General features: G+C 35.0%; 2 protein-coding genes across 7 annotated transcripts; one reads left to right on the plus strand and one right to left on the minus strand.

Annotated features, from left to right (window-relative positions):
• Nucleotides 1–15: 15 nt before the first annotated feature.
• LOC110633005 (probable E3 ubiquitin-protein ligase BAH1-like 1) lies at nt 16–3,050 on the plus strand. Of its 4 annotated transcripts, XM_021781431.2 has the most exons (6): nt 19–454; nt 1,109–1,353; nt 1,446–1,706; nt 2,172–2,309; nt 2,666–2,724; nt 2,854–3,050. In XM_021781431.2, exons 1-6 carry the CDS (start codon nt 280–282, stop codon nt 2,957–2,959), a joined length of 984 nt encoding a protein of 327 aa, XP_021637123.2. In that variant the 5' UTR covers nt 19–279; the 3' UTR covers nt 2,960–3,050. The 4 variants fall into 4 exon arrangements, 2 of the variants coding, with proteins under 2 accessions (XP_058008633.1, XP_021637123.2); XR_002490754.2 differs by lacking the exon at nt 2,854–3,050 and having other exon boundaries at nt 16–454; nt 1,805–2,309; nt 2,666–2,684; XR_002490755.2 differs by lacking the exons at nt 2,666–2,724; nt 2,854–3,050 and adding an exon at nt 1,805–1,931 and having other exon boundaries at nt 16–454.
• A 2,420-nt stretch (nt 3,051–5,470) lies between these two features.
• LOC110632940 (ABC transporter C family member 4) lies at nt 5,471–13,959 on the minus strand. 3 transcript variants are annotated; one of them, XM_021781319.2, is made up of 12 exons: nt 13,657–13,959; nt 10,491–12,646; nt 9,330–9,650; nt 9,138–9,224; nt 8,399–9,031; nt 8,053–8,217; nt 7,508–7,802; nt 7,102–7,316; nt 6,533–6,838; nt 6,379–6,442; nt 6,031–6,270; nt 5,471–5,893 (listed from the first exon to the last, which is right to left on the minus strand). In XM_021781319.2, the coding sequence occupies exons 2-12, from the start codon at nt 12,582–12,584 to the stop codon at nt 5,793–5,795; spliced, it is 4,521 nt and encodes a 1,506-aa protein (XP_021637011.2). In that variant the 5' UTR covers nt 12,585–12,646; nt 13,657–13,959; the 3' UTR covers nt 5,471–5,792. The 3 variants fall into 3 exon arrangements, with proteins under 3 accessions (XP_021637011.2, XP_058008636.1, XP_058008635.1); XM_058152653.1 differs by lacking the exon at nt 13,657–13,959 and adding an exon at nt 13,115–13,258; XM_058152652.1 differs by lacking the exon at nt 13,657–13,959 and adding an exon at nt 13,050–13,200.

Raw genomic sequence — 13,959 nt, forward strand, 5'->3', positions numbered from 1 at the left:
TGACTATTTCTGTAGCCACCTGAATATTATTCTGTTCCTATTTCCTTTATATACGTCCGCCAGGGCTCCTCAGCCCAACCCCAATCTCACATTTGGATAGAGGGAGAGAGAGAGAGAGAGAGTCATCACATCTCCGTCAGCTAAAAACCAAGGAATCATATTCTTTATGGTTCCTTTCTTGATTAATATATTAGATATTCCTGGGGACTGAGCATTGGTTTTTCTGTGAGATTTCTAGAGAATTCAAGCTCAAGGGTCTGTTGGGTTTCATCAGAAAACATGAAGTTCTGCAAGAAATACCAGGAGTACATGCAAGGCCAACAGAAAGAACTCCCTGGGGTTGGATTAAAGAAGCTTAAAAAGATTTTGAAGAAATGTAGGAGAGACTTTGAATCCCATCAAGAACTTGATGGGGCTCCTCCTGCTGCCGATCACTGTTCTCATCAATGTCCAGGTATTGCACTCGGTGCATTTTTGTCATTTCATTGGCTTTTGTAATCTTTGTTTTTCTATTTTAGGATTTCTTTTCATTTTATTCTTGGTTCTTGTGTCGTTCCTTTTTCTTGGATTTTATATTAGCGTTCTTGAAACTTCTGATGATGTTTGTTCCAGAACTTGATTCAGGTTCCAATTAGATTGTTTTCCTTGATTCAAGGATTTCTTTCTGGAAATTTGGAGTTTATAGGTGAAATCCAATTGATATATGTAATTAATTCCTCGGCTGGATGATTTTTGTGACGAACATTCAAGAACTTATAGAACCCCAACAATATAGAATTGCTTTCTCAATGATGATAATTCTATTTGTTTTGACTAAACAAGATTTGTATGGTAGAAGCAGAATCTTATAGTACTGTAAGAAACTATAGGCTATGGTAACCCTATGGCAGGAACTAAATAAGAAAAATGCTTTTTTATCTTCTCAGTCTCACTTATCTGAAAGTAGATTTTGGATGTTGCAGTGCTTTACCAAAATATATGTGATCAAAAACTTCTCACATAATAAATTTCTGATATGATCAAACAGAATTTTATATCTAAATATAATGATCTAGTGTTACAATTTTTATTGTTTTTGTTCCTTTTCTCATTGAGTTTTCACGCGTAGTGTGCGATGGAACCTTCTTCTCTTCCCTTCTCAAAGAAATGTCTGCAGTAGTTGGTTGCTTTAGTGAACGAGCACAGAAATTGCTTGAGCTGCACCTGGCTTCTGGCTTTCAAAAATACTTTATTTGGTTCAAAGGCAAGTTGCAAGGAAATCATGTTGCCTTGATGCAAGAAGGCAAGGATCTGGTTACGTATGCACTTATAAATGCCATAGCAGTCCGAAAAATCCTAAAGAAATATGATAAGGTATGCTCATCTCTATAATAAAATGATTTTCAATGTTGAATTAGGATAATTTGATTGTGGAGCTCAATATTTTTTCGTCTCTTCGGTTACAGATTCATTACTCCAACCAAGGACAGGCCTTCAGGTCACAAGCCCAAAGTATGCACATTGAGATTCTTCAGTCTCCATGGCTCTGTGAGCTTATGGCTCTCCACATCAATTTAAGGAAAACAAAGATCAATTCAAAGAATAAGGTCCCTGCCTTGTTTGAGGGGTGCTCACTAACATTTGATGATGATGACAAACCATCACTTTCTTGTGAGCTCTTTGATTCCATCAAGCTTGATATTGATTTGACTTGTTCAATATGCTTGGTAAGCTCCTAGATTTCATTTTGCTAAGATTTGTATTCTTTACATACATGCACTTATTAATTGTATAAAATTTATGTGCTGCCCACATTCCATTGAAGCACATGAAAGAAATGTTATAAAGGTCTGTTACAATGATGTCCATGGTGAAAACTGGAGGAATTTGTTGAGTTTTGTGTTGATAATTCCTTTATGAAAAATCATGGGCTACATACAGTATTTTTTCTGGTGAGTATCTCCCTGCTCCATTTAGATTGATCTTTCTTTTAAGATGACTTCTCAGTCCCTAGTGAATAAGAACAATATCCAATTTGCAGCCAGACAAACCAGATCCAGCATCAGCTTTCTTCTTTTGGTAGAGTAGAAGAATAATTTCAGGATTAGAAGGCATACATTCTGGCTTTGTTATTATGGTGCTCTCATAGGTCCCATTAGTGATTAATTCATGTAAATTTCTTTTGATGACAGGAGACAGTATTTGATCCAGTTTCTCTTGCATGTGGCCATATATTCTGCTATATGTGTGCTTGCTCTGCTGCTTCAGTGACTATTGTTGATGGCCTAAAAGCTGCAGAACCTAAAGAAAAATGCCCTTTATGCCGGGAGGTTTGCTCGCATTTTATTTGTATTTTTGCTCTTAAAAAATATACTATGAATTACTAAATCTCTGGCAAACAAGGTTGCCATCTTGTGTCTTGAGAGAGCTAGATTATCCTTGTGAAATTACGATTAAGATGTAGAAAATAGATAGTGATGCTAGAAGACAGGGTCTGGATTCTGAACTTAATTTGAGTCTAAGCATTTCGTCAATCCATTTTACATGGATTCCCTGAAATTTGAACGATTTATTCTCTAACTTTTTAAAATTGAAAGGTGATTTCATTCCAAGAAGGAAAGGAAGAATATCATGAATATCCAACCCTTTCTTCACTTGTAATAATTCATTTCCATTGTGATCACAGACTGGAGTTTATGAAGGTGCTGTACACTTGGAAGAGCTTAATATTTTATTGAGACAAAGGTATGTACTTTAAAAAAAAAAAAAGAATTAAATTCTAGGGAGCATGATGTAGCTAAGTCACTTAAATTTTCGTGGAGGAAGGACGCTTCTATTACTAGTGTGATTCTTCTCATATGCATGTTTGAACAGTTGCCGCGAAAATTGGGAGCAGCGGCTGCAATCAGAAAGGGTGGAGAGGATTCGTCAGGCAAAGCAGCACTGGGAATACCAGTGTCGGGTATTCATGGGTGTCTAGAGTAGATAGTTGGTCTTGGCACTAGATTTACATTTGATAACTTATTTCTTATCTTCTCATCAATAAAATTAATTGGACTCTTCTCTCTGAATTAGTGTGAATATGTGCTCTTTTGCACGTTGCTTGACTTGGCCAAACTTTTGTATAAATGTTTTCTCGCTTGGAGAAATGGAATGTGTTGTTCTGCTGTAAATAACCAGATGTTGGTTGCATTGTTCTCTGCCTTCGCCTGTGTATCTACGGCAACGTCTCTCTGGAAAGCACAAATATCATAAGATTGATAGAGCAATTTAATTTCAACTTTCAAACATCAGTAAAAATGTAGTGGTGGTATTCATCGCTTTATTCTAAAAAATAACAATAAAGAATTCAACAAACAGTCAGGAAAGATCAGGAGTTGGTATTTGTGAATGCATTCAAATTAGGGGTGTTCGGTTTTGGTTCGGTTTGGTTAGGAATCGGAATCGAACTGAAATTTTAGTACAATTTTGGTTTGGTTTTTCATGATTTCGGTTTTAGTTTTGTACGATTCTCGATTTTTAGGTTTTAGTTTTGGTTCAGTTCTCGATTCTTAAAATAATTTTATGTTATTATTTTCTTAAAAAGTCATTTTTAAATTCATTTTTAAATTTTAAATTGAGTTATTAAACATAATATATAATATAATATATTTTTTAGTTCTACCTAAAGTGTATATATAATTTAGGATTAAATATATTACATAATATAATAATATAAGTATATTATATAATATACATTTTAATTATTTATTAATTATGTAATATTTAATTATAAGATATAAAAATCATTAAGAATTAATATATATATATATATATATATAAAAGATTATAATGTGTTTATAATTAAAAATTATAAAGTAATTTAATGTATTTATAACTAAAATCATTAAGAAAATATAGATAAATGAAATATAATATTAGGTTATATTTAATTTATAATTATATATACATATATAAATATATATAATTATATTGAAAATATATAATACATCTAAAAAAACATATGTATAAATTTGATTTTCGGTTCGGTATGGTTTTGGTTCTATTTTTAGTGAAAAATTAGAACTGAACCAAAGTAACAAAATAAATTCGTTTCGGTATGGTTCTCATCCATTCGGTACGGTTCTTATCCGTTCCGTATGGTTCTTCAATTCGGTCCGGTTCCCCAATAACCGTGCACAGCCCTAATTCAAATAACCAAATTACAAGAAAGAGCATATGATATGGTCAAGGAATTTTAGATTAATAAATTATTTTTATTTAATTTTTAATTATAAAATGAAAATCTTTTATTTATATTTTATATTATAGTTAAGAAGTTTAAGTTTTTAGTATTAATTTTTCTTTTGATAATATATTAAAAATTAAATATTTTTTATTATTTAAAATTTTAATTTTATTTTGAAATTTTTATCCTAAAATAGCGGCAGGATTAATGTTATAATATAAAGTCTTATTCGGCAATATTAACTATTCTAAAAAGTTATTTTAAGTACTGTTTGGGAATATTAATTGTCAGCTATTTTAGTAATTATTAGTCGTTAGATATTAGTGATCAGTAGTTAGCTATTTATATAATAATTTAAATCAGAAGCGATTGACAAAAATAACTGTTGAATTAGTAGTTAAATACAAAAATAGTAGTATCATCTTGTTGACCCTAGTCAAAATATTCATTTTCTTGAATCACTCCCTTAATTTCTACACACTAATATAAATACTGTACTAAACAATGTAAATAAGAGATATAGTGTTTTAACCATAGTTAAAATATTAAGCGTTATCTTAAAAACTATTGACAAACAGGGCCTTAGCAGCTATCAACTGGCTGCTAACAGTTAGTGATTAGTTGTTTATATAGTGATTTAAAACAAAAGTATTCGGTAAAATTAGTTATTAAATATAAAAATAGTTAGAAATAACTTTTAAAAAACCACTTTCTCAATTTTTAAATATTAGTATAAATATTATATTATTAAATAATATAAATAAAAAAGATAATATTTTAATTATGATCAAAATATTAAATAAATTTCAATATTTTTATATTTGTACGAATTGGATTCATAGTAGACACTACGTGAGCACATAATAATTTTCCAAAACAGTCAAAGGAGAATTTTGTATTTTATCTCTTGACCAAAAGACAATTTTGCTAAGTCATCAACAAATAATAGAATAAACCATCAAAATAAAAAGTAAAAAATAAAATGTTATATATATGAGATTGAAGGAGTGAACAGTCAGATCTATATTCCTCCTCCAATGAGAGAGAGATATGCCTTCAGCTATGACTAGTAAATTTTATAATTCTCATAATATTTATAGATATAAAAACGTGTTTATGATATTAAAAGTTGTAAAAATCCGAGCCTTTGGTATCATAATAAAAGGCATGTGGGAAAATATTAAATCACATTCTCAGGTTGACACCTGCAAATTTAAAATTTAAATTGAATAATTTTTTCAATATTCTGTTAATAAGCAATACTAGAGAAAACAAGACGATATCATATAATTGTAGAATGTTATAGTGAATCATTGATCATTGGAATCACGTTACATAATTGACCTTGTTCCAGAAGATGAGAGATGCTAATATATTTTCACTTAAATTTACTGTCAAAAACACTAATGACGTTTTCTATGTTTCAGTCATCAATTATGCTGGGAATTAAGTGAAAATTTAGATACAAAAAGAGGCTCTTCTCCTTTTAGGTGAATGAGAAGGCTCTTCTTTTCAAATTGACTGGACTGATATCTTCTGCAAATCGAGTTGTGGTCTTCACAGATTATGATAAAGTCTGATTTTATCATAATCCAGCTGAACGATTGGCATACTCCTGTACCAGTGCTCCGAAGAGTGATGGCCTCTCAAGTAAACGAGAAGGTTTATCAAATTCCTTTGCCCGTCCTGAATAAAGAAGAAAAAGAAGGATCAGCAAGAATTTCATGTGACAAGCAAAGCAATACCGGGAGGATTTTCTGCAGCGCAGCTCACCGGCCCATTTATATTGACATAACAAGGAAAAACAAGAAAAGATTAAACACCTGCATCTATAACTAAAACCCTGTCGCAGTCCATGACTGTGGGTATTCTGTGAGCAATGCTGATGATTGTGCAAGTTGCAAAGTCCTCTCGGATAATCTTCTGAATTACACCATCAGTTTTTGAATCAACTGATGCAGTTGCCTCATCCATAAACAATAGCCGACTATGCTTTAGCATAACTCTCCCCAGACAGAGAAGCTGTCTTTGACCCACACTCCAATTATCGCCATTGTCAACCACTATCAAGTTAAAAAGATTTTAGCAACTTCCGGTTTACATTAATGCTTCAGGCAAAGCAGAAGATTAGAAAAGCAAACTATAAATTCAACGGATGAAATATCACATACCAGGAGCATCAAGTTTTTCTGGCTTTGCAGCCACTACATCCTTTAGCTGGCAGCGTTCGAGACTCTACAAATTGAATAATTTTGTTTTCAATTAATGCGAAGTATAATGGCAAAACAAAGGTGATCATTCCGGAAAGAGGAATGGTATGTTTACCTTCCATATGTCTTCATCTGTATGCTGTCCAATGGGATCAATGTTGCTTCTCACTGTTCCTTCAAAAAGGACGGGTTCTTGGGGAATTATCCCAAAGCGAGACCTAAGATCATGAAGTCCTAGCCTGCTAATGTCTATGCCATCGATGATTATTTTCCCTCCTGTTGGTTCCACCAGCCTAAAGAAAACTTGGATCAAAGTTGACTTTCCACTCCCTGTACGTCCCACAACGCCAATCTTCTCTCCTCCATAAATGCTGAGAGTAATACCTTTGAGAACCAGAGGAGTGTTTGGACGATATTTAACCTGTTGGCCGAAAATTCAATGCACGCAGTCGGTTTGAGGAGGCTATATGAGTAAAGATGACAATTGCATGGGTAATTATTCGTTTTCTCTAGAGAAGAATGCATAATGTTCTGCTGCATTTTGTACCTAACTAGTTCATTTCCGTTTGCCCTAGATTAAACTAAACCAGAAAGTTAATACAATTGTATATGAATCCCACCACTAGAAATAAATTCTCTATTTTATTTTTTAAGATTCAATAAGAATTAGACTGGGGCCTTTACCTGCAAGTCTTTGAGATCAACATTGCCATGGGCAGGCCAGCTTGGAGGAGGAACTCGGTCTGTTATTTCCCATGCTGCTTCGGGTGGAATATTTGTGAATTGCTTAATTCTCTCAACAGAAACCATCCTATTTTCCACAAAGCAACTCATATATATGGCCCAGAACAGCACACCATTAAGGGACAACCCATAGGAGAGAGATAAACCAACATTTTCTACATTATGCAGAATTTATTAGGTCAGTTTTCTGTAACTAATTGTAAAAGCTGTTGATGGATTCACAAACTATCATTTTTTTCTGAGAGCACAACAATGGCAATGAAACAATGTCTAAATACTCCATATACTTGTAAGAATTGAGTTGACTAATCTAAGAAGCCTCATGATAATGTTAGCATGCAATTACCTGGCCTTATAATGCTGCTAGGTAACACAATCAAGAACATAGAAGACATGCAGAGGATAAAGCTCCCAATCAGTTCCAAACGAAAACCTAACCATTCATTTGATCCATTATTGTGAAAATCCATACGCAAGTTGGCATTAACTCGGTTAACATTTTCCTGACAGAAACTTTTCTGCTTATTGAAAGAGCGAATTGTCATAACTCCTGAGATGCTTTCTGAGAAGTGATGAATAATGGGAGCTTTGGTGATCGAGTCAAGGCGAGTCAATTCTCGGGATGTTGCAAGAAAGTATCCCTGTAATCCATGAGAGGAAAAAACCGTCAGTAAATTTGGAAATCATTTTAAGTATAGCCATTTACTTTGAGTCAAACAAATGACAATCACAATTACGATCTATAACATCATGTGAAGGACCTTACAAGGAAAGCTTTTTCACACTGGTAAAGCTTTGTTTAAATGTGTAACATATGTTCTGTGCCACATTGTTAGCTCTATTTTCATAATGTGAAATTGTAGATTAGAAAGATAAAATGAAACCTCATACCCTGTACCAGATGTTCAGCCAGCCAAGCGGAATTAATAAGAAAACTGTTGGCCAGGCATATTGACATGTAATAATGATGATGCTGAGTAGTGTGATGTACATGGCAACTGTAATCCCCAAAATGAAGGGAATGAAAAGATCGACGTTGGATTGATCAGATGATGCCTGAAAAGATCAAAACAAGTAGAGGGAAACAAACAATTATCATCAGTCTGATCATCGTCAGCCAATAAACCATTCTTTTCTTTTGCATTTTTTGAAAAAAAATGCATTTCTACCTTGTTTAAAATGAAAACATACACTATACAAACATTGAAGTAGCATATTTCAGTCCTTTTATCCTTACCCGGCTTAATATTCTTCCTGATGGTGTGGTATCAAAAAATGACATGGGTGCATGCAAGATGCTGTTAAGAATACCAGTAAAGAAAATTTGCGCTGTCTTAAGCCCCATGATTGCAACGAAAAATGCTCTCATTGTTAACAGCACCACCGAAACAGCCGCAATAATTGCATAGACAGAAATGAACAGAGAAGGGTCGAAAACTGTAGACCGTTCTTCTGAAGTTTCATATGCCAACCAATAATCACCGGCCATTAGAGATGCTTGCCATATTATGGACAATAACAATGCTGCTATTACACCCCACCAACCAAAAGCTGCAGTGCAGTATTGCTTGTACACATGCAGACCCACTTTACCAGTTTCTCTTTCTTCTTCTTCAATGAGTTTCGAAGTTGCCTCATCTGACTTGGGTTGATCTAGATGTTTGTTTTCACCATTGGCTTCCCCAACGTTGGAGGGGGCCCGAGGAGACTTTGGTGTCTTGGGAGAATATTCACCAGGCATTGTGGCCCCAGCTTCTTCTACAAGTTCCATAGCAGTTTCATGGGCAGCCACTAGTGCTCCAAAATCCATGCCAGACTCCATTAGATCATTGTACTTTCCTGACTGTACTATCATTCCATCACGCATGACCTGGTAAACTCCTCTTTTCAGAAATCACAAATCCACAAGTATCTGTCCGCATGTGTGCGCGTGTTAAGACTGAAGACAGAGGGAAACAAATAAATTAGGTGCTTACCATGATAAGATCAACATTATGCAAGAAGTCAACTTGATGTGTTACAAGTAAAATAGTCTTGCCCTTCAGTGCCCGTCGCACGCATTCCTGCAAAAGAAATGGATATAAATTTAATTGCCTATTTACTTCCTAACATGTTCTTTATAGATTGGATGTCAATTAAACTTCAAAGCAAGTAAATAATACTTTCACCTTGAATATATCAGATCCAGTATGTGCATCAACAGCGCTAAAAACATCATCAAGAAGATAGATATCACAATCCTGATAAACGGCCCTGGCAAGTTGTATCCGCTGCTTCTGCCCACCACTGAGGTTAATGCCACGCTCTCCAATCTCAGTTTGATCTCCATAATCCATCATTTCCAAGTCTTTCTCCAAGCAACAGACCCTTATGACTTCATTGTATTTTTCCTTGTCCATTGGCAAACCAAATAAGATATTCTCTTGAATGGTTCCATTTTGAATCCACGAGGTTTGAGCAACATAGGCTGTTGTTCCACATACCCGGACCTGTTCATGGAAGAGAAAGCAACTTTATAAAAGTGCTACCGCTAGAGAAAATCTAACAACTTTGAAGTTTTGATTTTCAAATATGGAGAACAAAGATATAACAATAAGAAATAGGAAAATACCTTAAATGGACCGACTCTAGGAAGCAAAAGTAATTAAGTAACAGATATGTTAGCAAGGAGGTAACACAAAGATGATAATAATAATAATAATAATAATAATAATAATAATGGCAAAGCAAGTAAGAAAAGTTTCTGATGTATTGTAGAATAATCTAGAACTTTATAAGGATCCTGCAGCAGCTAGCTGGAAATCTGAGCTTCATAAAAGTGAGTTAAGCCTCATAAACATATGCACTTCCTCATAAGAAATGTCAGGGAACAGAAGCCAGAATTTGTTAAGTGTTCCTGATTAAATTCAACAACAGGCATGGGCAGGACAATTGAAGAACATAAAAGAACAATTACAGAACCGATAAAGGTCATGAAAAGAAGAAAATTGAAGCTCATTAAAACCATGAACAACTATTTCAATCACACCAGCATGAAATGCACACATGACAATGGTACGTTGCATAGGAGTAAACACATGTTGCTCAATCTTGCCAAATATCGAACATATATTTTGGCCACTTCTTTCTGTGATCACATCTAAATGATAGAAATGAATCTTTCATCATTTAAGTTCTAACTTGGTATGCCCAAAAAAAAAAAAGGTAATACAGTTGTAATAATTTTGAAATCTAATCTTTTTAGTTTCTATGACATTGTTTCAAAGCACCAAAATCAGAGAAAAAAAAGAAAATTTCGAATTTCAAGAATTCTGTTTCAGGATCCATACCTTTCCTGAAATTTTGTGCATCTCACCAAGAATTGAGGCAAGAAGAGAGGACTTTCCGGATCCCACAGTCCCAACAATAGAAGTAAGTTCCCCTTTCTTGATTTCGAAATTTATATTTTTCAAAACTTGATCTTGACTTTCATCATCCCAATTAAAAGCACCATCTTTAATTTCCACAGCAATTCTACCTTCACAACCTTCCACTCTTTCCACCGACTGCTCCACCAATTCCTTACTCAACATGTAACGATCCAACCTCTCAAGAGATATCGTTGCCTGAGAAAGTGAAATCATAGATTGTGGGAAGTTCCTGATGGGCTCTTGCAAGATTTTAAAGATAGATGTTGTTGTGAATACTGTCCCTGCGTCAAGTGGCACTCCCAACAGAAGAGCAACACCAAATGTGACGGTTGATATCAGTAAAGGAGTGCACCACATCACAATAATGTTTCCAGATATTGAGTACATAAACTTGGTAAGCCATCCAAATTCTGATTCTCTGAAATTTTGGATTCTTTTGTTGAAGTGTTCTTCCCATGCCTGGAACTTTATCACACGCATGTAATTAAGCATCTCATTTGTTGCTTTCATTCTGGAATCACGATTCATCATCAAATTGAATTGAAATCTATTGTTTCTTCGAGTGCCAAACACCGCGAACACAATAACGCCAATAATTCCTATTAATGCCGCGACCACAGAAACCCCAAGTGCATTGTACAAGAGCACTAAAGCAACACCAACTTGCAATGGCATCAGCCATACAGAGTGTAGCTGTATCATCATATCAGAGAGTTGTTGGGCATCAACAGCCATGTAATTCACAATCTGTCCAACCCCATGAGCTTGACGGGCAGAACAGGATAATCTCAGGCCCTTCTTGTACAGAGAGGTGATGAGGGTTGACCGTATAAGCATTCCAAGTTTCTGGGAGTTGAAGTTAAATTGGTGAAGAGTAAAAACCTCAACAAATTTCGCAGCAAGGAGTGTCAGGACAAGGTAGTATCCTTCATAGGGAGAGCTTCTTTTTCCAGCTGTAAAATCCACAAAACTTTGGATGAGAATAGGCCCAACATACATGACACAGAGCCGCACAATTGCAAGGGAAGCAGTGAAGGCAATTTCCTTCCAAAAGCACCTCAACAATGTTGTCCTAACAGGGTGCTTAGATTTTTCATGCGGTTTAGGCCAATTGGAAGCAAAAAGCAGAGACATTTTTTCTGCTCTATGCTCCGGCGAAAGAGTTGGAACTTCATCTAACTTGAGAGGAGACTTGTAGCCTTTACTCAGCAGGGGATTCATCCAAAGCCAGAATGCCTTGGATATACGAGAAGCTGAAGCGAAGGCACTCACGTTGGATTTACCCGAAACTGGTTCATATAATTTGGTTTCAGCATCATCTATCACTGGTTCGGATTCTCTGTTTACTGCAATCCCGGTTGATCCTTCGATGGCCACATAAAGAAGAAGAATCGATAAAGGAGAAGAAACTATAGAAACTATATCATCCACTATCAGGTTGGTCTCTTGAGCAACCAAACGAATGATCCCAGATGCCATAAACAAGGTAATGATGATGAAATTTGCGACCCAATAAATTCGAAGAGAAAGTGGGTGGGTAACAGCTTGAAATCTCTTCTCATGGATGATCAAGATTGCAATCATTGCATGAGCTATTGCTTGTACTAACCAAAACAACCCATCAACTAGCATCCACGGAAACTGCGTGCTTCCGCTGAATGCTAGAACGCAGATAACTGCATAACCAAATGCCAAGAGAATAGAAGCAATCAAAGAGAGCTTAAACCAGATAGTAGTTGTAATGTGAGCTCTGATATTTCCAATGAGGGGTTTGTCGATGTCAGAGCTGGAGTGACCACTGGAGGTGAATCTAGAAAAGAGCTTCTGAACCGCGAACACAATGAGAACAAGCAGGAACAAAATATCAACAGAAGATAGCAGAACTCTCTGTGGACAAGGAGAGAGGAATATGAACCTTAACCATTGAAATATCAATGGAAGGGATGCTTCCCCAGAAGATTGAACGACAGAGCTTGAGCAAGAGAGGGAGGTAATCCATGGTGGAGAAGACATGTTTCAAGTTAAAAAGAAAATCAATACTCTTGGGTTCTGATCAATCCCCTTCCTCTTGCTGTCTGGAAAAATTTAACAGAAAAATAATATTTATAAGGACAATATAATCACTGACTTCACACTTAAAAATTATAAGTAAAATTTGGCACACCAAAAAATACTGTTTAATTTCGTGATTATAATAAGAAAACGTGGCGCCGTTATCATCATTTATAAGGAGCAATATTCAAAAACTTGAGATTGCATGGTGAATCAAACCATCCAAAGTAACGAAAAATGAAAAAGAGTAAGGGGAAAATCATGCATCTGAGCAAAAACTGCAAAGCCTTTCATTGTCAAGCATCTCCAGTATCATTTATTACCCGAAGGCCCAACTGAACCAAAAAAAGGGGGGAAAAAAGAACAGTTATGAATAAGTGATTTGATAAAACTTTAACAATCGGGAAGCTCAAAGCAGTTCTCAACCTTCAACTTTCAAGAGCTGAACGTACTATATGCAGCAGTCTGCAAGTAAAATGCTCAAGACATACCATATAGTTACTTGGTCTTCTTCTTCTTCTTCTTCTTCTTCTTTTATATAAAATGGAATGAAATATATAGTTACTTCATGAAGTAAAATATTGAAAAGTGAGACATCCGGTCGAAGAAAAAAAAAACGCTGCAGAGGCCCTACGTCCTCCATTTCTGTAAACTATAAAATTCACCGTACATAATATATTTAATTTATGAACATTCTTATTAGTAATTTTAAATTATAAAAATAAAATTTATATAATATAAACCGAGAAAAACAAATAATTTAAGGAAAAAAAGAAATAAGAAAACACTAAAAAAACTCTAAATAATCTGGAGCAAGAAAATAAACGAGTATTTGTCTTCTTGAGAAGAAAGCGAAATGGAAATCAAGTTCATTAATTAACAACAGACAAGTTGTGATACAAAAGTCAAAAATAAAAATCAAACAGAAAGATGATAAACCATTTGCAAATAATAATACATAACATACATATAGTAAATGAAATAAGGAAAGGAACAAGGATCAAGCCATGCAAAATCAAGAACATGTATGCACCTCCACCACTAGATTTCTGTCAAACGGAGACGTCTGTCAGATGAGAATCATGGTAAAGCTGCAGCAGTACCATTCAATTAACGAGTTTCTGTTATTCTGGGTTAATAAACGAAAAAGGAAAAGCTTGTACACGTGGTTGAAGGAGATGAAGGAAGGGTGGTGGAGACGTGGAGGTAGAATGTATTTTGTATGGGCTTTGCAGCGTTTCACATGGTTGCGGGTCTGTATTATTTTATATATGTAATGAAAGAGAGAGAGAGAGAGAGAGAGAGAGAGAGGGGAAGGTATTCGGATTGGAAGAGA

Source organism: Hevea brasiliensis, chromosome 9 (assembly GCF_030052815.1).
Source record: "Hevea brasiliensis isolate MT/VB/25A 57/8 chromosome 9, ASM3005281v1, whole genome shotgun sequence".
NCBI lineage: Eukaryota > Viridiplantae > Streptophyta > Magnoliopsida > Malpighiales > Euphorbiaceae > Hevea > Hevea brasiliensis.